The sequence below is a fragment of the Odocoileus virginianus genome, unplaced genomic scaffold, assembly GCF_023699985.2.
Source record: "Odocoileus virginianus isolate 20LAN1187 ecotype Illinois unplaced genomic scaffold, Ovbor_1.2 Unplaced_Scaffold_4, whole genome shotgun sequence".
Classification (NCBI taxonomy): domain Eukaryota; kingdom Metazoa; phylum Chordata; class Mammalia; order Artiodactyla; family Cervidae; genus Odocoileus; species Odocoileus virginianus.
Window position 1 is genome coordinate 4,359,001 of NW_027224266.1, and position 23,621 is coordinate 4,382,621.

Sequence of the window (23,621 nt, forward strand, 5' to 3'; positions counted from 1 at the left end):
ATTCTACTACCAAGGTTTCCTGGGATCACCTCCTACAATACCACTCATACTTCCATGCCTGTTGCAGAGTCTGCTTTCCAGTCCAGTCCAGTTCAGTTCAGCTGCTCAGTCAGGTCCGACTCTTTGCTACCCCATGGACTGCAGTATGCCAGGCTTCCCGGTCTATCACCAGGGAATGCTTCTGCTTTTAGAGGAACTAAAATGCGTCTGCTTTTAGAGGAACCCAAGCAAAGACACATGCCAAAAAAAAAAAAAAGACAACATTGCAGGAGACTGAGAGGGAGATCAGGGAACACAGTTTAGAATGAAAGACCTGGGGCTCTTATTTTACTGTAAACTTAGTATGAGTCCTTGTGATGTGGGAGAGGAAATTATTCCCATCTCAGATTCCAAAAATGGAAAACTAGTGTCCAGATCAAGTGAGGTTTTACACTTATTATCAATTCAAGCTGTAGGTGTGAGTCAGACCAGGCCCCTTGCTGTAAGAAAAACATCTCTGAGTGAGATGAAAAGATACGGACACTATGTTACCCAAAAAAGCGTTAAGGGAATTGGAGACATTCATTCTGTAAAAGAAAAGAAAATGTAAGACATCAGAGCTGTCCTCTGATCGTAAAAGACAAAGTGGGTTGATTTTGAATTGTTCAGCCAAAGAACGACTGATCAGGGGCTCCAGAGAAGGAATTTAACACTCACAGTATAGTTGGAATGAGACGATCATGACTTGGAATCTTAAATAGATAATTTACTAGGTAAACTTTTCTGGGCTTGGGCTCTTCTTTTTGAAAAAGGAATAATAGTGCTACCTCCTGGGGCTAAACATATAGAATACAGAATTTTATCCCCCTTCCCAAACTGTATAATGACTGATGACTATAAGTAATGACCTTGGTCACCTTGTGAAGGAAAAACTGTAATGCTCTGTGTTTAAATAGAGCTTCAGTCTGTAGAATGTATTGCCCAGCAGATTCCTTTGATCAAGAGAATCCATTTCTGGCTCAAGATTTCTGTATTTTAAGAAGGTGGGTATTCTGAAAATGGGATTCCCAAGTGGCGCTAGTGATTTAAAAAAAAAAAAAAAAACCACCTGCCTGCCAGTTCAGGAGACATAAAAGATATGGGTTCAATCCCTAGGTCAGGAAGATCCCCCGGAGGAGGGCATGGCAACCACTCCAGTATTCTTGCCTGGAGAATCCCCATGGACAGAAGAGCTGGTGGGCTATGGTCCATGGGGTCGCAAAGAGTCAGACACGACTGAAGTGACTTAGCACACATGCACGCACATATACTGAAAGCATCCATATTCACCTTAGGAAATGGGGTGATTTCATGCCATCTCTGTTGCCCGTGTGGCCAGGTGGATGTTGCTTCATCTTCAGAGTTAAGGTTTTTTTTTTTTTTTTTTGTGCAATCTTCTCTGCTTGCCAGACATTTAAGCTTAGACTGTAGAGAAGAGAACAAGGGAAACCGTTGTTAGTCACTCCTCACCAGTTTCCCCATCTCAGGGAATAGCAACTCCACTCACTATTCCCTCCATTCAGAAGGCTCTATAAGACAGCTCCTTGGCTGAAGTGTTGATAGAAGCCATGGCGAGCACAAAGGTCCTGAGGCAGCAGTATACTCAGCTGGTTACAAGAGGAAGCCAGTGTGACTGGAGGGAAGTAATCTACAGGGAGACAAGTGAGAGATGGAGCAAGGAGGCGGCTGGAGGCCAGAACGAGTGCCATGTCCACAGAGAGCCCTTTCTAACCCTTATCTAGAATGGCGACCCCAACCTCTGCCACTCACTAACTCTCATATCTCTTTTTCTTTACTTCCTGGTACTTAACACTCTCTGGCATGTTCTATGTTTATTATCTGCTTAGATGTTTCTTCATATCTGAATATAAGTTCTATGAGACTAGATACTTTTATTCTTTTCCATCATTTATATCGTCCCTAAACCCAGAACAATGACAAGCCATGACAAGCAATTAAATATTTGTAAAGCATAAAACGTATGTTGATCCCCAAATTCTGTCAGGTTCTGGAGATTGGCAAGCTTTTGCTGAATGACAAACCCATCCCAAATCTTACTGACGTAGTGACCACTATGTGCCAGGTCATTTGTCTGATCTGCGCCAGGCTCAGCGTATTTCTTGAGCTTTCAACATAGGTGTGTCTGCTATATCTGACTGTTTGGAATTGGGGCCATGTGAGAAGATAACTTGGTTCATTGCTGGTCTTCATCCTGCAGGCTTCAGCTTGTCTTAGGTTTCTCTGCTATTGGTCAAGATTCTGAGAACCCACCCAGTTTTAGTGATGGACCACTGGATTCCAGTCCGGGGTGGGTAGAATTACAAAAACACTTTGATTGCAAGAGTGTAGTGATGAGGAGGGGAGAAGTTGTGGCCATTTTTTGCAATCTACCACCTCACTTTGTTCTTTCTCGTCTAGTTAGTTGGTCTCTCTTCTATTGAGCCACATGACTATTTCTACACAGTAAACTATCTTCTCCATCTGAATATTATCTAGTACAAACTTTTTATACTATTCTCTGGAAGGTCACACCTCTCTCTCAAACTGCTCGACATCACCAATGGCTCTGATATTTTTTTTAACCTGGTCTTTTTTGTTAATTAATTTTGAAACATGTAAGATATTTTAAATCCAGATAGCTGTCTCTTCAAAGTGATGCTGACATGTGTTTTCTGTCATTGCCATGAGTGGAATGAACTAAGGCTATTCCTGTCTACTGCGGAAACATTTTATCATTGTGGCATTTTTCAAGCCAACATCTGGTGTTCATGCTGTACAGTTTAGTCACTCTGTTTTTCTTTTCAATTGGTTTTTCCCTTGCCATTTGGAGAGCCTTTTTCATTTCACTGTTGGCCTGCTCTTGTTTTATGTGGTACACACTTATATGAGCATTTTTCTCACATACCAATATACTAAAACTCACACACTAGAATATACTAAAATACAGACAGAAGCAAAGCTTTTAGGTAGCTTACATCATTTGTGTTCCTCACCATTTCATACAAATTGACATCAACTGAATTTATTGGTCTGAGGGTTCTCTTTGCCTTCCAGGGTCTTGTATGGCCACTTGTACCAGGCCATAAAAAGTGTCATGGGATTACTCACTTCCCACCCCTAACCCTCAACCAATGACTGAAGGGAATTAATGTATAAATCCTCTACCTCCTTCACTCCTGGGTGAGGGGTGACAATTCTGAATTGCCCATCACTGATTTTTCCAGAGGGCTCAAGCTCCAGTGTCGTACATGGTAGACCTAATCATTCATGTACTCTTTACTGGCTGTCTTCCTTCCCAAGTCATTTCTATTTCCCTCTCAAAGAAACTACCTGCCCTCAAATTCTTTCTCAGGTTCTGCTTCTAAGGAGCCCAAAGTAAAACATATGCATGTATCTATTTTTATAATAATGTTTCCTTAGTCCTAAATATTCCTTTACTTACTATTAGATCACATTTTCTCTCTGATACTCTTGGGAACCCAAATCTCCAAAAGACCAGATTCTTCTGATAAATTGCTATTTCTCTGACACTTCCTAATCTTTCCTCCAAGCATGTAAGTGGGGTGGAAGCCATGGAGGGTAGGTGTATCTTATTGAACTTCTCTGTGTATTCAAGGGGATGAGAAAGGGTGAACGTGTATGTGTGTGTGTGTGTGTGTGTGTGTGTTTGCATGTGTCATGTGCCAATAATAAGGTGAGGGGGAAATGCTAGAAAGTCCTATTTTAAATGAATTTAAAATTTTAAATTTATATCATACACTGTATTCACTGTGGCTGTGAGCAATTCAAGAATGGAAGGATGTTATGACTATTTTAATGCTTTTAACTTGTTGCTGTGGACTATAGTGAAAAGGAAAGTACACTAACAGGAGATCTTGTTTGGATTCTTTTTTAAAAAAGTAAGAACCACTTTTCTTAATTTATTTATTTTTGACTATGTCACACGGCATGCAATATCTTAATTCCTCAACCCAGGGATCAAACCCATGCAGAGTCCTGAACACTGGACTGCCAGGGAAATTCTTTGTTGTAGTATTAAATTATAAGTTGAACTATCTGTAGCAGCATGATTGAGGTTGTCTCTGGAATGTCTCTAAGGATTGTCAGTGCAGCTAAAACAGGGATAATAGCTTTGTTCTCTGTGCTATCCTGTAGGCAAGTAGGATTATGGCCTCAAGACTGCTCACACAGTTGTTTTTGGAATATGTGTATATGGGGGGGAAAGTGTAGGGTGGGGAGGGAGAGGGTATGTGTGCGTCACAAAGCCAAGTCATCTTGCTGTCGTGTTCAAATGCTTGTTTCATTCCCTACAACTCCCCTCAGTTCCTAAATCCAGTGATGGTTTACTTCTTGTGTTGCTGTTTTCCCGTGGTGTTTGGGGACCAATGATTTGCTCTCATTTTCTTAGAGGCAGCTACAGAGGACCGGAAGATATATAGAATAGAGAAATATTAGCTACAGATATGATCATATAGATCATTGCATACACTAAAATATCATCATCCCAGAAACGAATGGGTCGCAAAGAGTTGGACACGACTGAAGTGACTTAGCATGCATGCACGCAAACTGTGACTGATAGTAATCATATAAATTACCTTTTTGACAGTTGTATTAAGAGCTTCAGGTAGATATCAATATCAGAATTGTTGTCAATGCACCGTATTTTTTAAATGGTTACAATTTAAGAATAAGACCCAAGATCAGTGGAAGAGAAAGCCTAGAATAAATTACTGTCCAATGATTCACATCATGCTCCTGAGAAGTACCCAAGTTCTTCACTCAAACCTTAGATGAGGTTTGTCTCTATACATCATTCTTTTTATTTATGTCTTTTTTTAATTAAAATATTTTATTTTGACTCCACTGGGTCTTTGTTGTGGCACACAGGCTTCTCTAGTTGTGGCACAAGGGCTTAGTTGCCTCAAGGCATGTGGGATTTTAATTTCCTGACCAGGGATTGAACCCAAGTCCCCTGTATTGGAAGGTGGATTCTTAACCACTGGACCACCTGGGAAGTCCTCTACATCATTCTATTTAATGGACAGTGGTGCCAAATCTGGTTAGTTGGTGAAACTCAGAGATGGGAAACTAAGATGAGGCAACTGGAATGAAGGGAGATTGTAGAGCACTGGGGAACTCCTGGGAGAATCAAATTCTGCCAGAGCCTTACCAGCAGGCCTCAAGGTCAAGCAGCCAGCCAGCTGGTCCAGAGAGGCCTGTTTTGGACTTCTAGTGTTGTGGATCAGCAGCTAAAACTTCAAACTAATAGCATGGCATTTGTGTGCCAGCAGCTGCTGAAACTTCATAGATTCCATCTAATCTCTGTAGCTTCAACTAGAAGGTAACTGGAGAGGAAGTGGCAGAAATGATTCCAGCATGAATTGTGAGATTTGCACTTGTTCTTGCCAATGGGTTATGCTACTCATATATCTATTGTGACCTCATTTCAAAACACAAGATATATCCAGTGTCAATTTTGGATGTTTGGTTAAGATCACTAATGTTAGAAGAATTATGAAAATGGGAAACTCAGTACCATCATAACTTTAAATAGGTGAGTAACCGCCTTGTTAAATTCGTGAGAAAATCTTTTCTCTGTCTTTAAGAGACTTATCTCTTTACAGAGACACATCTGCAACAACGACAACTCTATTGTTTGTAATCAGCTGCATTCATTTCTCACTTACAAGCAGGCCCCTGTATTTTAGTAAGTTGAGAGCACTTCATATCTCGTTGGTAAGAAATAACTTGGAAATTAAGCCTGGTGTCATATGTCAGTGGAGCGCCTCTGTGAGGCTTCTTGGGGCTTTTGTAATAGTTCATGGACTTGTAGAAGGAAGGAGAAAGTATTGGCCTTGTGGGCCTGGGCCTGAGGATCTGAGGGTTCATTCCTAAAAGGCAAGTTAACATCATCCCTCTCCACGGTGCCTAAATAGGGCTCAGCATAGCAGGGGTTAGACTCTTAAAACATGACAGGGGCCTTCAGCAGAACTGGATCCCACACTTGGTTGTTCACCTTATCAGCTGTCACCTTAAGTCCTTTAAACCTTGTTTCCTCTTCTATAAAAAGGGATTTGGCTTCCCTAGTGGCTCCATGGTAAAGAATCCACCTGCCAGTGAGAAGGCATGGATTCGTTCCCTGGGTTGGGAAGATCCTCTGGAGAAGAGAATGGCAACCCCCTGCAGTATTCTTACCTGGAGAAGCCCATGGACAGTGGAGCCTGGTGGGCTGAAGTCCATGGGGTCACTAAGAGCTGGACATGAGTTAGCGACTAAACAACAATAATGGTAAAGGGATTAGCACGAGTACTTTCCTCATAGACTGAGGATGAAATGAGATAGTCCAGTACCTAGGTATGAATAAATGTCAGTTGAATATCTTTCTTATTCTTGCTGATGCTGGTATTCCAGTATGTTGGATGGAGCACAGGAGTGGGGTACATGGGCACTGTTTGGTACTTAGAATCATCCATGTGTGTGTAGTACAAGAGGAGTAATTAGGAAAAGATCCAGGAACCTTACAAAAGGTTGTGGGGGATGTAGCAGGAGACATGTGGCAAGATGCTCTATTTGTGTAGGGAAGAGGGTTATGTTTAGATGTCTGGAAAAGAAATAGGATTCTGATCCAGAGGGCTAAAGTCTAGAGAAATGCTTAATGTATATATGGCAAAAAGGTAAAAACTCAATCCTACAAGATGAATGAACACAGCAGGAGTGATGGCAAGATACTGGGTATCCAGGACTCACCTCATGCCTACCTGCTATGGAATCTAAAACAGAACCACCTTCAGGTCCAAATGGTGGGACTGATGTTCCTGACACAGCTGGAGTCTGCTTGGGACCTGGTTTGGGGACTGGTTGCCAGGAGAAAACCCTTCATGAAGACTGTTGAAGACAAGGGTCTAATTTCTGGCCAAGTTTCAGGCTCATCCCTATATTCTCATTGATGTTTCTGTTTCCTAACTTGCCCCGAGCTCTTTCCTTAAGCAGTGAGTCTTGTTATCCTTTTCCTATACCTGAGTTGGAATTCTGGTTCCAAAACCCTTGGCTTGATTTTACACCAGGGGGTATTCTGATTCCTCATTTTCTGTATTGTATCTGCACTTTATGGCTGTTACCCTGTAAGCTCCTACAGGACAAAGAAACATCTTCCTGATCTTTGAATCTTGAGCCTGTACTCTGGGCCAGATATCATAGAGGGTCAGCAAATATCTCTGGGGTAAAGGAATAACTAAATCTTCTCCCAGGATCTGGCCCAGCAAATCTAGACTCACTCATTCCTTATGTCTTAACATGTCTACCTACATAACTATAGATGGCTATTTGAAGAAATAGCATGGATAAAAGTATGTTATAAACAAATATGAATCCAGAGTTAAAATAAAACACAAAATAACAAAGTCTTACGCATCATATCTTGGCAAGCTTCTGAGAAGAGATTCCAGTATCCTTTGTGATTTATTCCGTGGTGACTAATTTTAGCTTATTAGGATGGTGAAATAAATTTAACTTCTTTTTTTTTTTTAACAAACTTTTTCTGACAGTTCCTAAATCCCTCATATACTAAATGTTTTTTTCCCGTTCTCTAACTGCCTGAGGAGGCAAAACACGGCATAAGTCAGTCCTGTCACCATCTGTGCTCTAGAGGCGTCCATAGTTTTTACTCCTGTTTTCTCTTGGATGTGTCAAGTCCTTACTAAAAAAGAGATCGCAGAGTGTCTAGAATGCTTTTTGGAATCTCCAGAGAAAACAGAAAATGCTCTTATTTTGAAACCTACAAATTCTTTTCTGTATCTTTATTTGATGCCAACAGCAAATAAAGAAATGGTCTCAATGTGAAGTTAATTAACCACTGTGCTTGAGAATGCTTAATAAAGTGCTGTGGCAGATGCTCTCGGTGCCAGGACCATACTTTCCCCAAGCATTCTATGTGCCAGAGGACTCTGACACTGGCGGTTGTATCTCTTTCCTTGAGGACTTGGTGTGGTCATAAGAGCAGGCTTGACCCATGATAGTAGACTGGTGGTACTAAGAGTCAATGCTCCTGGGAGTGGTACTCCACAAAAGGCGGATAGGGAGTGAATTGACACATATCTGTGGTGTTCCTAGAAGTCTCCAGCAGTTCTTTGTTGTGCCCAGTTGGGCATAGTGTCTGCTTGTACTTGCTTCTTTCCTTCCCTGACTTATCTCCCCACTGTCCTTCCAGTGCTTCCTGGGCTCACCTCCCTAATAAACTATCTTTAGATCCTTGTCTTAGGGCCTATTTCTGGGAAAGTCAAACTAAGACATTGACTAGAAACAGACATGGACAGTCAATGTCATTTCCTACTGGATATTAAAATGTGCCCATGGAGGTAGTACCAGTATTCCCAGCTCTTAGTATTCAGGTAGAATATGCCATATGCATAGCCATTGGCTGATAAACTGGGGCAGGATACACTAACAGTATTCCACATTTCTACAATTTAAATGAATGGCCTTTCCTCTGAGTTTGTCTTTTATAAAATGATAGTCACAATAGATGGCTTTTTTCTTTTTCTTTTTTAAAAATAAAATTACTCAGTGAATGATAGGTTGGTAACTATGTAATAAACCCAGAAACCAGCAATTTTCCTTTTCTAAAATTGAGCTTGTCTGTAAAAATCTAAAAGTCTTAGAGCACAGTTGTCATGGAAGATGCAAAGACATACAAAGTATATAGATATTTCAATGATTGCTAGCTATATATTTGTGAGAAAATCCGTTAACCCCTTCTGAATAAAGCAATGGTGACAGTGAGCTCAGAAGGTTCTTTGTAGGTCTAATTACCTTTGATGTCTCTGGCTTCAAGTTCTCTCAGATTGTAAAACGTTAGAATCTCTCTTTGGTGGCCTTTCATCCTTCCTTTTCATGTCTTTTCACTTTTCCAAGGCCTACCCTATTCAGCTGTTTTTCCTAATAAACATATCCATTCTGAGGACATGAGCATGAACATCTCTTACTCATCCTTTAATCTGTGACATGAGGGCAGGGGGTATTTATTTAAGGTGATATGATGATGGCATTTTCAAGTTGTATATCAGAGTCCTTTGGTAGAATGTTGCTGAGTTGGTTAAGAGCTAAGTGGGACATGGGGCCCAAGGAGAGCCCAGAAGTTGGTTCCAGAAGAAAAGCAAACTTGAGGCAAAGAAACTCTGACCAGAAGCCTGTTGCTCTGGGAGAAAAGGAGGAGGCAGATGACGTGGATTCAGGAAAGGCCCCAAAGTGAGGTGTTCTGAGGCTGAACCATTTTTCCTCACTTATTAAACTGAGTTTCAAAAATGTAAAGCAAAGAGACAAAAGAAATTTATTTATAGACTTATAGGCAAACAGGTAACACAATGCCCTGGAAGTCTACCAGAGTGCCAAAACCAATAGCTTACAGTGAATGGTGTTGGATCTCCGAAGATGATCTAGCTTCAGGACCAGCTTGATCACTCAAGAGCATTTGTGTAGCCAAGTTTTATTAAAGTATAAAAGGGACAGAGAAAGCTTCTGACATAGACATCAGAAGAGGGATGGAGAGTGCCCCCCTCCCTAGTCTAAAGTTCAGTTCAGTCCAGTCACTCAGTCATGTCCCACTCTTTGTGACCCCATGAACCACAGCACGCCAGGTCTCCCTGTCCATCACCAACTCCCAGAGTCCACCCAAACCCTATTTAATATTGTCTTACCACTGTAAGAGAAAGGCCTAATTATCTACCTTGTTTGAATTTGTAATCCTTCTTCCCCCAGCAGTCCCACTACTCCTTACCCTGTTCTAACTGTAATTCTTCTCATAGTACTTATCACTTCCTTAGACAGTCTCAGTTCAGTTCAGTTGCTCAGTCATGTCCAACTCTTTGAGACCCCATGAACCACAGCACACCAGGCCTCCCTGTCCATCACCAACTCCTGGAGTCCACCCAAACCCATGTCCATTGAGTTGATGATGCCATCCAACCATCTCATCTTCTGTCGTCCCCTTCTCCCTCCTGCCCTCAATCTTTCCCAGCATCAGGGTCTTTTCCAATGAGTCAGCTCTTCGCATCAGGTGGCCATTGGTATTGGAGTTTCAGCTTCAACATCAGTCCTTCCAATGAACACCCAGGACTGATCTCATTTAGGATGGACTGGTTGATCTCCTTGCAGTCCAAGGGACTCTCTAGAGTCTTCCCCAGTACCACAGTTCAAAAGCATCAATTCTTCAGCACTCAGCTTTCTTTATAAAGAACGTTGGACTATATCCAACTCTCACATACATCCATACATGACCACTGGAAAAACCATAGCCTTGACTAGACGGACCTTTGTTGGCAAAGTAATGTCTCTGCTTTTTAATATGCTGTCTAGGTTGGTCATAACTTTCCTTCCAAGGAGTAAGTGTCTTTTAATTTCATTGCTGCAATCACCATCTGCAGTGATTTTGGAGCCCAGAAAAATAAAGTCAGCCACTGTTTCCACTGTTTCCCCATCTATCTGCCATGAAGTGATGGGACCAGATGCCATGACCCCTAGTCTTATCAAGGCCTTATATACTTTTACCAGACCCACTCCCACAACATACATCTTAAATTAACAAGATTAGAACTAACAATAGAAAGGTCTTACCAGACCCACTCCCACCACAGTCTTAAGATAACAAGATTAGTCAGAAGGTTCTTGTTAAGGAGAAACATGTCCTCAAGCAAGATCAGTCCAGTTCAGTCTCAGTCCTGTCTGACTCTTTGCAACCCCATGGACTGCAGCACACCAGGCCTCCCTGTCCATCACCAACTCCGAGTTCACTCAAACTCATGTCCATCAAGTCAGTGATGCCATCCAACCATTTCATCCTCTGTCGTCCCCTTCTCCTCCCACCTTCAATCTTTCCCAGCATCAGGGTCTTTTCAAATGAATCAGTTCTTTGCATCAGGTGGCCAAAGTATTGGAGTTTCAGCTTCAACATCAGTCCTTCCAATAATGTTCAGATGAACTGATTTCCTTTAGGATGGACTGGTTAGATCTCCTTGCAGTCCAAGGGACTCTCAAGAGTCTTCTCCAAACCACAGTTCAAGGGAGGAGCCAAGATGGCGGAGGAATAGGACGGGGAGACCACTTTCTCCCCTACAAATTCATCGAAAGAACATTTGAACGCTGAGCAAATTTCACAAAACAACTTCTGATCGCTAGCAGAGGACCTCAGGCACCCAGAAAATCAGCCCATTGTCTTCAAAGGGAGGTAGGACAAAATATAAAAGATAAAAATGGAGTCAAAAGAGCTACAGACGGAGACCCGTCCCGGGAAGAGAGTCTTGATAGAGGAAGTTTCCAATCACCAGGAAACCCTCGCACTGGCGGGACTGGGGGAAGTTTTCGGCAATCTAACTGGGAGGAAAAATTAAATAAGGCCCACAGATTACGTGCCTAAAAGCAACTCCCAGCAGAAAAGTACCCCAGACGCCCGTACCCGCCAGCAACAAGCGGGGGCAGAACAGAGAGGAGCAGGCGGCATTGCTTAGGGTAAGGACCGGCCCGAAGACCCTGAGAGCAATCGGAGGGAGCTTTTTTAAACTGTGGGATAGCAAGGGTCAAAATTAACCGGCCCGAACACACTGCCGGCAGTTCGCAAAACAAAGGGACTGAGAAACTCCAGAGAAGAGCCGGCCCATCCCCGCTGGAGGTAGGAGACGGGGGGGAGGGGAAAAGGGCAAACTCAGCCCCTGAGAAGCCACCCCCTCCCACACTGCAAACAGGCCCCCGGTTCCTATCTAAAGACTTCCTGAGACCCGACTGGCGGCGCGCGCTGGGGCCGCGGAGGGAAAAAGCGCGCCGTACCCGGGGAGATTGCGCCCAAGCCTCTGGCTGCCTGGGCTGCTCGACGCGGAGGGAAAAGGTGCGCCGCACCCGGGGAGAGTGCGCCCAAGCCTCTGGCTGCCTGAACTGCTCAGGCCAGGGAAGGCACAAAACGCAGGCGCAACCGAATCCGCGCTTTTGTGGAGTACCCGAAAACTGGAACCGCACTCAACGCAGGGCCCGCTCCATATAGAGCAGCCGGGAGCCTGAGCAGTGTAGACAGGGAAAGCACTGACACCCGTGAGCGGGGCAAACCCAGTGTGGCCGGAACACAGTGAGTGCTATCCACACAGAGCGGTATCTGTCTGCAGCGCCCCGCCCTCCCCTGTAGCAGGACTGAACTGAACTGGCGAACCTAGGTGGGAGATCACCTCCGCCCGCCTGTGTCAGGGCGGAAATTAGACACCGAAAAGACGGCAAATAGAAGCCAAATAAACAAAGGGAACCGCTTCAGAAAGGACCGGTGCAACAGATTAAAATCCCTGAAGGTAGCACCAACTACACGGGAAGGGGCCTACTGATATCGAGGAGTGTAAGCTGGAAAGAGGAGCTATCTGAAATTGAACTGAACCTATGCTGACCCCAACAACCCCAGAGAAATCATAGATATATATGTACATTTTTTTTTTAATTAAAAAAAATTTTTTTTCTTTCCTTTTTTTTTTTAATTTTTTATTTTTTCTCTTTTATTTTCTTTTAAAATTCCCTATTACTCCCCCATTACTCCTCAACTTTCATTTTCATATATTTTTATGATTTTTTTAATTAGGGAAAAATTTTTTTTTTCTTTTTTTTCTTTTTCTTGTTTTTCTCTCCTATTTCCTTTTAGAGTCCTCTAATACTCCTCTATTATTCCTTAACTTTCATTTTCATTTCACTATAACCTTGCCAAAAAAAAAGAGAGAGAGAGAGAAACCCTATTTTTTAAACCGAACTTCATATACAGTTCTAAATTTTTTTTGTTTTTGTTTTTAAATATTGTATTTCAAAGAGTCTAATCTCTACACTAGATTTTCAATCTTTGTTTTTCAGTAGTATGTGATATAAATTTTGGTCATTTAAGAATCCAATATTCAGTTCCCATTTCTATTCAGGAGTGTGGTGATACTCTCCCACTTTTGACTCTCTGTTTTCTACCTCAGAACACCTCTATTTCCTCCATTCCCCCTTCTCTTCCCAATCCAACTCTGTGAATCTTTGTGGGTGTCTGGACTACGGAGAACACTTTGGGAACAGATAACTGCGTAGATCTGTCTCTCTCCTCTTGAGTCCCCTTTTTCTCCTCCTGCTCACCTCTATCTCCTTCCTCCCTCTCCTATTCTTCATGTAACTCTGTGAACCTCTCTGGTTGTCTCTCACGGTGGAGAATATTTTCACCATTAACCTAGAAGTTTTATTATCAGTGCTGTATAGTTGGAGAAGCCTTGAGACTATTGGAAGAATAAAACTGAAATCCAGAGGCAGGAGACTTGAGCCCAAATCCTGAGAAAACCAGAAAACTCCTGACTACACGGAACATTAAGGAATAAGAGACCATCCTAAAGCTTCCATACCTACACCAAAACCAACCACCACCCAAGAGCCAATAAGCTCCAGTACAAGACATACCACGCAAATTCTTTAGCAACGCAGGAACATAGACCTGAGTGTCAACATACAGGCTCTCCCAAAGTCACACCTAACACAGAGACCCATCGCAAAACTCATTACTGGACACTCCATTGCACTCCAGAGAGAAGAAATCCAATTCCACGCACCAGAACGCTGACACAAGCTTCCCTAACCAGGAAACCTTGACAAACCAATTGTCCAACCCCACCCACTGGGTGAAACCTCCACAATAAAAAGGAACCTCAGACCACAAGAATACAGAAAGCCCACTCCAGACACAGCAATCTAAACAAGATGAAAAGGCAGAGAAATACCCAACAGCTAAAGGAACATGAAAAAAGCCCACCAAGTCAAACAAAAGAGGAGGAAATAGGGAATCTACCTGAAAAAGAATTTAGAATAATGATAATAAAAATGATCCAAAATCTTGAAAACAAAATGGAGTTACAAATAAATAGCCTGGAGACAAAGATTCAGAAGATGCAAGAAATGTTTAACAAGGACCTAGAAGAAATAAAAAAAAGTCAATTAAAAATTAATAATGAAATAAATGAGATCAGAAACACTCTGGAGGGAACCATGAGTAGAATAACAGAGACAGAAGATAGGATAAGTGAGTTAGAAGATAAAATGGTGGAAATAAATGAAGCAGAGAGGAAAAAAGAAAAAAGAATCAAAAGAAATGAGGACAACCTCAGGGACCTCTGGGACAATGTGAAACGCCCCAACATTCGAATCATAGGAGTCCCAGAAGAAGAAGACGAAAAGAAAGGCCATGAGAAGATACTCGAGGAGATAATAGCTGAAAACTTCTCTAAAATGGGGAAGGAAATAGCCAACCAAGTCCAAGAAACCCAGAGAGTCCCAAACAGGATAAACCCAAGGCGAAACACCCCAAGACACATATTAATCAAATTAACAAAGATCAAACACAAAGAACAAATATTAAAAGCAGCAAGGGAGAAACAACAAATAACACACAAAGGGATTCCCATAAGGATAACAGCTGATCTATCAATAGAAACCCTTCAGGCCAGAAGGGAATGGCAGGACATACCTTAAAGTAATGAAAGAGAATAACCTACAACCTAGATCACTCTACCCAGCAAGGATCTCATTCAGATATGAAGGAGAACTCAAAAGCTTTACAGACAAGCAAAAGCTGAGAGAATTCAGCACCACCAAACCAGCTCTTCAACAAATGCTAAAGGATCTTCTCTAGACAGGAAACACAGAAAGGTGGTATAAACGTGAACCCCAAACAACAAAATAAATGGCAACGGGACCATACCTATCAATAATTACCTTAAATGTAAATGGGTTGAATGCCCCAACCAAAAGACAAAGGCTGGCTGAATGGATACAAAAGCAAGACCCCTATATATGCTGTCTACAAGAGACCCACCTCAAAGCAAGGCACACATACAGACTAAAAGTGAAGGGCTGGAAAAAAAATATTTCACGCAAACGGAGACCAAAAGAAAGCAGGAGTCGCAATACTCATATCAGATAAAATAGACTTTCAAATAAAGGCTGTGAAAAGAGACAAAGAAGGACACTACATAATGATCAAAGGATCAATCCAAGAAGAAGATATAACAATTATAAATATATATGCACCCAACATAGGAGCACCGCAATATGTAAGGCAAACACTAACGAGTATGAAAGAGGAAATTAATAGTAACACAATAATAGTAGGAGACTTTAATACCCCACTCACAGCTATGGATAGATCAACTACACAGAAAATGAACAAGGAAACACATACTTTAAAGGACACAATGGACCAGCTAGACCTTATTGACATCTATAGGACGTTTCACCCCAAAACAATCAACTTCACCTTTTTCTCAAGTGCACACGGAACCTTCTCCAGAATAGATCACATCCTGGGCCATAAATCTGGTCTTGGAAAATTAAAAAAAATTGAAATCATTCCAGTCATCTTTTCTGACCACAGTGCAGTAAGATTAGATCTCAATTACAGGAAAAAAATTATTAAAAATTCAAACATATGGAGGCTAAACAACACGCTTCTGAATAACCAACAAATCATAGAAGAAATCAAAAAAGAAATCAAAATATGCATAGAAATGAATGAAAATGAAAACACAACAACCCAAAACCTATGGGACACAGTAAAAGCAGTGCTAAGGGGAAGATTCATAGCATTACAGGCCTACCTCAAGAAACAAGAAAAAGTCAAATAAATAACCTAACTCTACACATAAAGCAACTAGAGGAGGAAGAAATGAAGAACCCCAGGGTTAGTAGAAGGAAAGAAATCTTAAAAATTAGGGCAGAAATAAATGCAAAAGAAACTAAAGAGATCATAGCAAAACTTAACAAAGCTAAAAGCTGGTTTTTTGAAAAAATAAACAAAATTGACAAACCATTAGCAAGACTCATTAAGAAACAAAGGGAGAAGAACCAAATTAACAAAATTAGAAATGAAAATGGAGAGATCACAACAGACAACACAGAAATACAAAGGATCATAAGAGACTACTACCAGCAGCTCTATGCCAATAAAATGGACAACTTGGAAGAAATGGACAAGTTCTTAGAGAAGTATAACTTTCCAAAACTGAACCAGGAAGAAATAGAAGATCTTAACAAAACGATCACAAGCAAGGAAATCGAAACTGTAATCAGAAATCTTCCAGCAAACAAAAGCCCAGGACCAGATGGCTTCACAGCTGAATTCTACCAAAAATTTAGAGAAGAGCTAACACCTATCTTACTCAAACTCTTCCAGAAAATTGCAGAAGAAGGTAAACTTCCAAACTCATTCTATGAGGCCACCATCACCCTAATTCCAAAACCAGACAAAGATGCCACAAAAAAAGAAAACTACAGGCCAATATCACTGATGAACATAGATGCAAAAATCCTTAACAAAATTCTAGCAAACAGAATCCAACAACATATTAAAAAAATCATACACCATGACCAAGTGGGCTTTATCCCAGGAATGTAAGGATTCTTTAATATCCGCAAGTCAATCAATGTAATACACCACATTAACAAATTGAAAGATAAAAACCATATGATTATCTCAATAGATGCAGAAAAAGCCTTTGACAAAATTCAACATCCATTTATGATTAAAACTCTCCAGAAAGCAGGAATAGAAGGAACATACCTCAACATAATAAAAGCTATATATGACAAACCCACAGCAAGCATCACCCTCAATGGTGAAAAACTGAAAGCATTTCCCCTGAAATCAGGAACAAGACAAGGGTGCCCACTCTCACCACTACTATTCAACATAGTTTTGGAAGTGTTGGCCACAGCAATCAGGGCAGAAAGAGAAGTAAAAGTAATACAGATAGGAAAAGAAGAAGTGAAACTCTCTCTGTTTGCAGATGACATGATCCTCTACATAGAAAACCCTAAAGACTCTACCAGAAAATTACTAGAGCTAATCAGTGAATATAGTAAAGTTGCAGGATATAAAATTAACACACAGAAATCTCTTGCATTCCTATACACTAACAATGAGAAAACAGAAAGAGAAATTAAGGAAACGATATCATTCACCATTGCAACAAAAAGAATAAAATACTTAGGAGTATATATACCTAAAGAAACAAAAGACCTATACATAGAAAACTATCAAACACTGATGAAAGAAATCAAAGAGGACACAAATAGATGGAGAAATAGACCATGCTCATGGATTGGAAGAATCAATATTGTCAAAATGGCTATACTACCCAAAGCAATCTATAGATTCAATGCAATCCCTATCAAACTACCAACGGTATTTTTCGCAGAACTAGAACAAATAATTTCACAATTTGTATGGAAATACAAAAAACCTCGAATAGCCAAAATAATCCTGAGAAAGAAGAATGGAACTGGAGGAATCAACCTGCCTGACTTCAGACTATACTACAAAGCCACAGTCATCAAGACAGTATGGTACTGGCACAAAGACAGAAATATAGATCAATGGAACAGAATAGAAAGCCCAGAGATAAATCCACGAACCTATGATCACCTTATCTTCGACAAAGGAGGCAAGGATATACAATGGAAAAAAGACAACCTCTGTAACAAGTGGTGCTGGGAAAACTGGTCAACCACCTGTAAAAGAATGAAACTAGAACACTTTCTAACACCATACACAAAAATAAACTCAAAATGGATTAAAGATCTAAATGTAAGACCAGAGACTATCAAACTCCTAGAGGAGAACATAGGCAAAACACTCTCCGACATAAATCACAGCAGGATCCTCTATGACCCACATCCCAGAATTTTAGAAACAAAAGCAAAAATAAACAAATGGGACCTAATGAAACTTAAAAGCTTTTGCACAACAAAGGAAACTATAAGCAAGGTGAAAAGACAGCCCTCAGATTGGGAGAAAATAATAGCAAACAAAGCAACAGACAAAGGATTAATCTCAAAAATATACAAGCAACTCCTCCAGCTCAACTCCAGAAAAATAAATGACCCAATCAAAAAATGGGCCAAAGAACTCAACAGACATTTCTCCAAGGAAGACATAGAGATGGCTAACAAACACATGAAAAGATGCTCAACATCACTCATTATCAGAGAAATGCAAATCAAAACCACAATGAGGGGGGACTGGGATGGGGAATACATGTAAATCCATGGCTAATTCATTTCAATGTATAACAAAATCTACTGTAATGATGTAAAGTAATTAGCCTCCAACTAATAAAAAAAAAAAAAATCCCACAATGAGGTACCATTACAAGCCAGTCAGGATGGCTGCTATCCAAAGTCTACAAGCAATAAATGCTGGAGAGGGTGTGGAGAAAAGGGAACCCTCTTACACTGTTGGTGGGAATGCAAATTAGTACAGCCACTATGGAAAACAGTGTGGAGATTTCTTAAAAAGCTGGAAATAGAACTGCCATATGACCCAGCAATCCCACTTCTGGGCATACACACCAAGGAAACCAGATCTGAAAGAGACACGTGCACCCCAATGTTCATCGCAGCACTGTTTATAATAGCCAGGACATGGAAACAACCCAGATGCCTATCAGCAGACGAATGGATGAGGAAGCTGTGGTACATATACACCATGGAATATTACTCAGCCATTAAAAAGAATTCATTTGAATCAGTTCTAATGAGATGGATGAAACTGGAGCCCATTATACAGAGCGAAGTAAGCCAGAAAGATAAAGACCATTACAGTATACTAACACATATATATGGACTTCAGAAAGATGGTAATGATAACCCTATATGCAAAACAGAAAAAGAGACTCAGATGTATAGAACAGACTTGTGGACTCTGGGAGAATGCGAGGGTGGGATGTTTCAAGAGAACAGCATTGAAACATGTATATTATCTAGGGTGAAACAGATCACCAGCCCAGGTTGGGTGCATGAGACAAGTGCTCGGGCCTTGTGCACTGGGAAGACCCAGAGGGATCAGATGGAGAGGGAGGTGGGAGGGGGGACCGGGATGGGGAATACATGTAAATCCATGGCTAATTCATTTCAATGTATGACAAAACTACTGTAAAGTAATGATGTAAAGTAATTAGCCTCCAACTAATTAAAAATAAATGAAAAAAAAAAAAAAGAAACTAAAAAAAAAAAGAAAAAGGGTCACAAAAGAGAATTTGAAGAAGGGACTAGATATTTGTAAAGGAACAAGAAGGGATGGTGAAGCACTCGGGAGCTAGCAATGGCACCCCTGGGTCTGTAGGGGAATGGAAGGGAGCAGTTACAAGAACCCAGCAAGATCTGGTACTATAGGAGAGAATCCGTGGCCTAAGCTAGAGGAAAACAAGCCATTGCCAAATTACATCTCAGTGAGTAAGAAACAGAGGGAATAGATAGCTCAGCTTCACTCTCCTCTGGCCCTCTTATCTCTTGCTAGTATGTTTCATTGGCCAAATATAATGGGATGGATGCTGGCAAGGAGGACCCAGGGGATGTAGTGTCCACTTCTTGAGCACACAGAGCAGGGTGGGAAATGGATCCAGAGAGGTAAATGTGAATACTGAGCACAACTTCCAGTTTAAATGATTATTTAATTGTGATGTGGTTTCTAGGGAACTTGGGGAAGCAAGCGACTGACATGTTCAGAATGCATACCTGAAGTGAGGCTGTATTCAGATGATTGAGGGGCAAGATAAGCCAGAAGGAATGATAACTGTTCCCTCAGTGGCCACGGTTAATGCCCTGAGAAAAACAAATATTCAAGATAGTGGCATATAAAGAGCAGACTTTGAAAGCCAAGTAAAATGGTGCAACTAAAGAGGAAGAAAGGAAAACCAGGGAGGACCATAGTCAGATAAGCAGAATCACTAGTGTCAGAGGCTCAGGAAGGTTGACTGGAACAAGAGCTGTTTTTCTGGGGTGGTAGGTGTGGAAACTATCACCAAAAAGTGAGTGAAAGGTGCTGATGTGCTGAAAGTGATTGTATATTACTCTTTCTTTGAATCTTAGTGGTTTTTGAAGAAAAGGAGAGAGAAAATGATCATTTGTTTGGGGATGATCATGAATTTGTTTTTGTTTTTCAAATGCCTATTATATTTGAATTTCTGCCTAGGGTCCTTTGCATGTATTTTATCCATTCGTCCATTGATGGACACTTAGATGCTTTTTTTTTTGTATCTTGGCTATTGTAGTTAACTCTGGGATGAACATGAGGGTGCAGGTATTTCTTCGGCATAATGATTTCATTTCCTAAGCAGATATTCCCACAAGTGGAATTGCTAGGACAGATGGTAATTCTATTTGAATGAGGAATTTTTTTTTTAAAGAAGCGGCAATTTGAGTGTTGCTTATGGGTGTGGAAAGAGCTTGTAAAAAGTTAATGGAGATAATATAGTATACACTACCAAGAGAAATTCCTCCCTCTTACTTTCTTTCTCTCTGTTTGCTCAGCTGTCTATGCTTTATTTTTCTACCTATGTACCTACCTGTCTATATAAATTTTTAAAAGGAATTATCCAAACTATGCTATTTATGGTTCTTATTTTTAATTATTTATATAAAAATAACTACATATTGCCACCATAATTTTATCTACTTATTGAAGGAAAATTGACAAACATAATTATATATATTTAAAGTGTCAGTTCAGTTCAGTCGCTCAGTCATGTCCAACTCTTTGTGACCCCATGAACCACAGCACACCAGGCCTCCCTGTCCATCACCACTGCCATAGTTTACTCAAACCCATGTCTATTGAGTCAGTGATGTCATCCAACCATCTCATCCTCTGTCATCCCCTTCTCCTCCTGACTTCAGTCTTTCCCAGCATCAGGGTCTTATCAAATGAGTCAACTCTTTGCATGAGGTGGCCAAAGAATTGGAGTTTCAGCTTCAACATCAGTCCTTCCAATACCCAGGACTGATCTCCTTTAGGATGGACTGGTTGGATCTCCTTGAAGTCCAAAGGACTCTCAAGAGTCTTCTCCAACACCACAGTTCAAAAGCATCAATTCTTCTGCGCTCAGCTTTCTTTATAGTCCAACTCTCACATCCATACATGACCACTGGAAAAATCATAGCCTTGACTAGATGGACCTTTGTTGGCAAAGTAATTGTCTCTGCTTTTTAATACACTGTCTAGGTTGGTCATAACTTTCCTTCCAAGGAGTAAGCGTCTTTTAATTTCATGGCTGCAATCACCATCTGCAGTGATTTTGGAGCCCAGAAAAATAAAGTCAGCCACTGTTTCCACTGTTTCCCCATCTATTTGCCATGAAGTGATGGGACCAGATGCCATGATCTTAGTTTTTTAAATGTTGAGTTTTAAGCCAACTTTTTCACTCTCCTCTTTCACCTTCATCAAGAGGCTCTTTAGTTCTTTGCTTTCTGCCATAAAGGTGGTGTCATCTGCATATATGAGGTTATTGATATTTCTCCCAGCAATCTTGATTTCAGCTTGTGCTTCATCCAGTCCAGCATTTCTCATGATGTACTCTGCATATAAGTTAAATAAGCAGGGTGACAATATACAGCCTTGACATACTCCTTTCCCGATTTGGAGCCAGTCTTTGTTCCGTGTCCAGTTCTAACCGTGGCTTCTTGACCTGCATACATTTCCCAGGAGGCAGGTTAGGTGGTCTGTTATTCCCATCTCTTGAAGAATTTTCCACAGTTTGTTGTGATCCACATAGTTAAAGGCTTTGGTGTAGTCAATAAAGGAGAAGTAGATGTTTTTCTGGAACTCTCTTGCTTTTTCACTGATCCAGCAGATGCTGGCAATTTGATCTGTGGTTCTTCCGCCTTTTCTAAATCCAGTGTGAACATCTGGAAGTTCATAATGTGATTATTTGACATACATTGTGGAAGGATTACCAAGATCAAAATAATTAACACATCCAACACTTCACATAGTTACTCTTTTTTAAAAAAAAATTATTTTTAATTGAAGGATAATTGCTTTACAGACTTTTGTTGTTTTCTGTCAAACCTCAACATGAATCAGCCATAGGTATACATATATTCCCTCCCTTTTGAACCTCCCTCCCATCTTCCTCCCCATCCCACCCCTCTAGGTTGATACAGAGCCCCTGTTTTAAATTGTTTAATTACAGGATAATTGCTCTTCAGAATTTTGTGGTTTTCTGTCACATCAACAAGAATCAAAAATAGGTATACCCATGTCACCTCCCTCCCAGACCTACCTCCCATCTCCCTTCCCACTCCACACTTCAGCCTGTCGCAGAGCCCCTGTTTGAGTTCCCTGAGTCATGCAGCAAATTCCCATTGGCTCTCTATTTTACACATGGTATTGTAAATTTCTATGTTACTCTCTCCATACATCTCCCCTTCTCCCTCCTCTCCTCCCACCTTGTCCATAGGTCTGTTCTCTATGTCTGTTTCTCCATTGCTGCCCTGAAAATAAATTCATCAGTTTTATTAATCTGTTCTATTGTTTCCTTCATTTCTTTTTCACTTATTTCTGCTTTGATTTTTATGATCTCTTTCCTTCTGCTGACTTTGGGGGTTTTTGTTCTTCTTTTTCCAGCTGCTTTAGATGTAGAGTTAGGCTGTCTATTTGATGCTTTTCTTGCTTCTTGAGGTATGATTGTATTGCTATAAACCTCCCTCTTAGAACTGCTTTTGCTGAGTCCCATAGGTTTTGGGTCATTGTGTTTTCATTGTCATTTGTTTCTAGGAATCTTTTGATTTCTTTTCTTATTTCTTCAGTAACCTCTTTGTTATTTAGTAATGTATTGTTTAATCTCCATGAGTTTGTATTTTTTTGCTGTTTTTTTTTTCCTGTAGTTGGTATCTAGTCTTATAGTGTTGTGGTCAGAGAAGATACTTGATTCGATTTCTTTTTGCTAAATTTACTGAGGCTTGATTTGTGGCCCAAGATGTGGTCTATCCTGGAGAATATTCCATGTGCACTTGAGAAGAAAGTGTATTCTTCTGCATTTGGATGGAAAGTCCTGAAGATATCAATTAGGTCCATTTGGTCTAATGTTTCATTTAAGGTTTGTGTTTCCTTATTGATTCTCTGTTTTGATGATCTGTCCATTGGTGAAAGTGGGGTGTTAAAGTCCCCTACTATTATTGTGTTGCTGTTGATTTCTCTCTCTTATGCCTGTTAGTGTTTGCCTTATGTATTGAGGTGCTCCTATGTTGGGTGCATAGACATTTACAATTGTTATGTCTTCTTCTTGGATTGATCCCTTGATCATTATGTAGTGTCCTTCTTTGTCTCTTATAATATTCTTTATTTTAAAGTCTATTTTGTCTGAAATAAGGATTGCCACTCCAGCTTTCTTTTGGTTTCCATTCACATGGAATATCTTTTTCCATCCTTTTACTTTCAGTCTGTATGTGTCTCTAGGTCTGAAGTGGGTCTCCTGTAGGCAGCATATATATGGGTCTTGTTTTTGTATCCATTCAGTCAGTCTGTATCTTTTGGTTGGTGCATTTAATCCATTTACATTTAAGGTAATTATTGATACATATGTTCCTATTGGCATTTTCTTGATTGTTTTGGGTTTGTTTTTGTAGGTCTTTCCTTTCTCTTGTGTTTACTGGCTATGTAAGTCCCTTTAGTATTTGTTGCAAGGCTGGTTTGGTGGTGCTGAATTCTCTTAACTTCTGCTTGTCTGTAAAGCTTTTGATTTCTCTGTCAATTTTGAATGAGATCTTTGCTGGGTATAGTAATTGTGGTT

The 23,621-nt window shown here is 40.6% G+C and overlaps 1 protein-coding gene across 1 annotated transcript in view; it reads right to left on the minus strand.

Moving 5' to 3' along the window:
* The window catches only part of PCYT1B (phosphate cytidylyltransferase 1B, choline), a 37,111-nt gene extending 28,212 nt beyond the window's left edge, over positions 1 to 8,899 (minus strand). Inside the window, exon 1 of the mRNA XM_070462382.1 lies at positions 8,830 to 8,899. Within this exon, the coding sequence (XP_070318483.1) occupies positions 8,830 to 8,899 (70 nt within the window). The remainder of the gene's footprint in view (positions 1 to 8,829) is intronic.
* Positions 8,900 to 23,621: the final 14,722 nt, after the last annotated feature.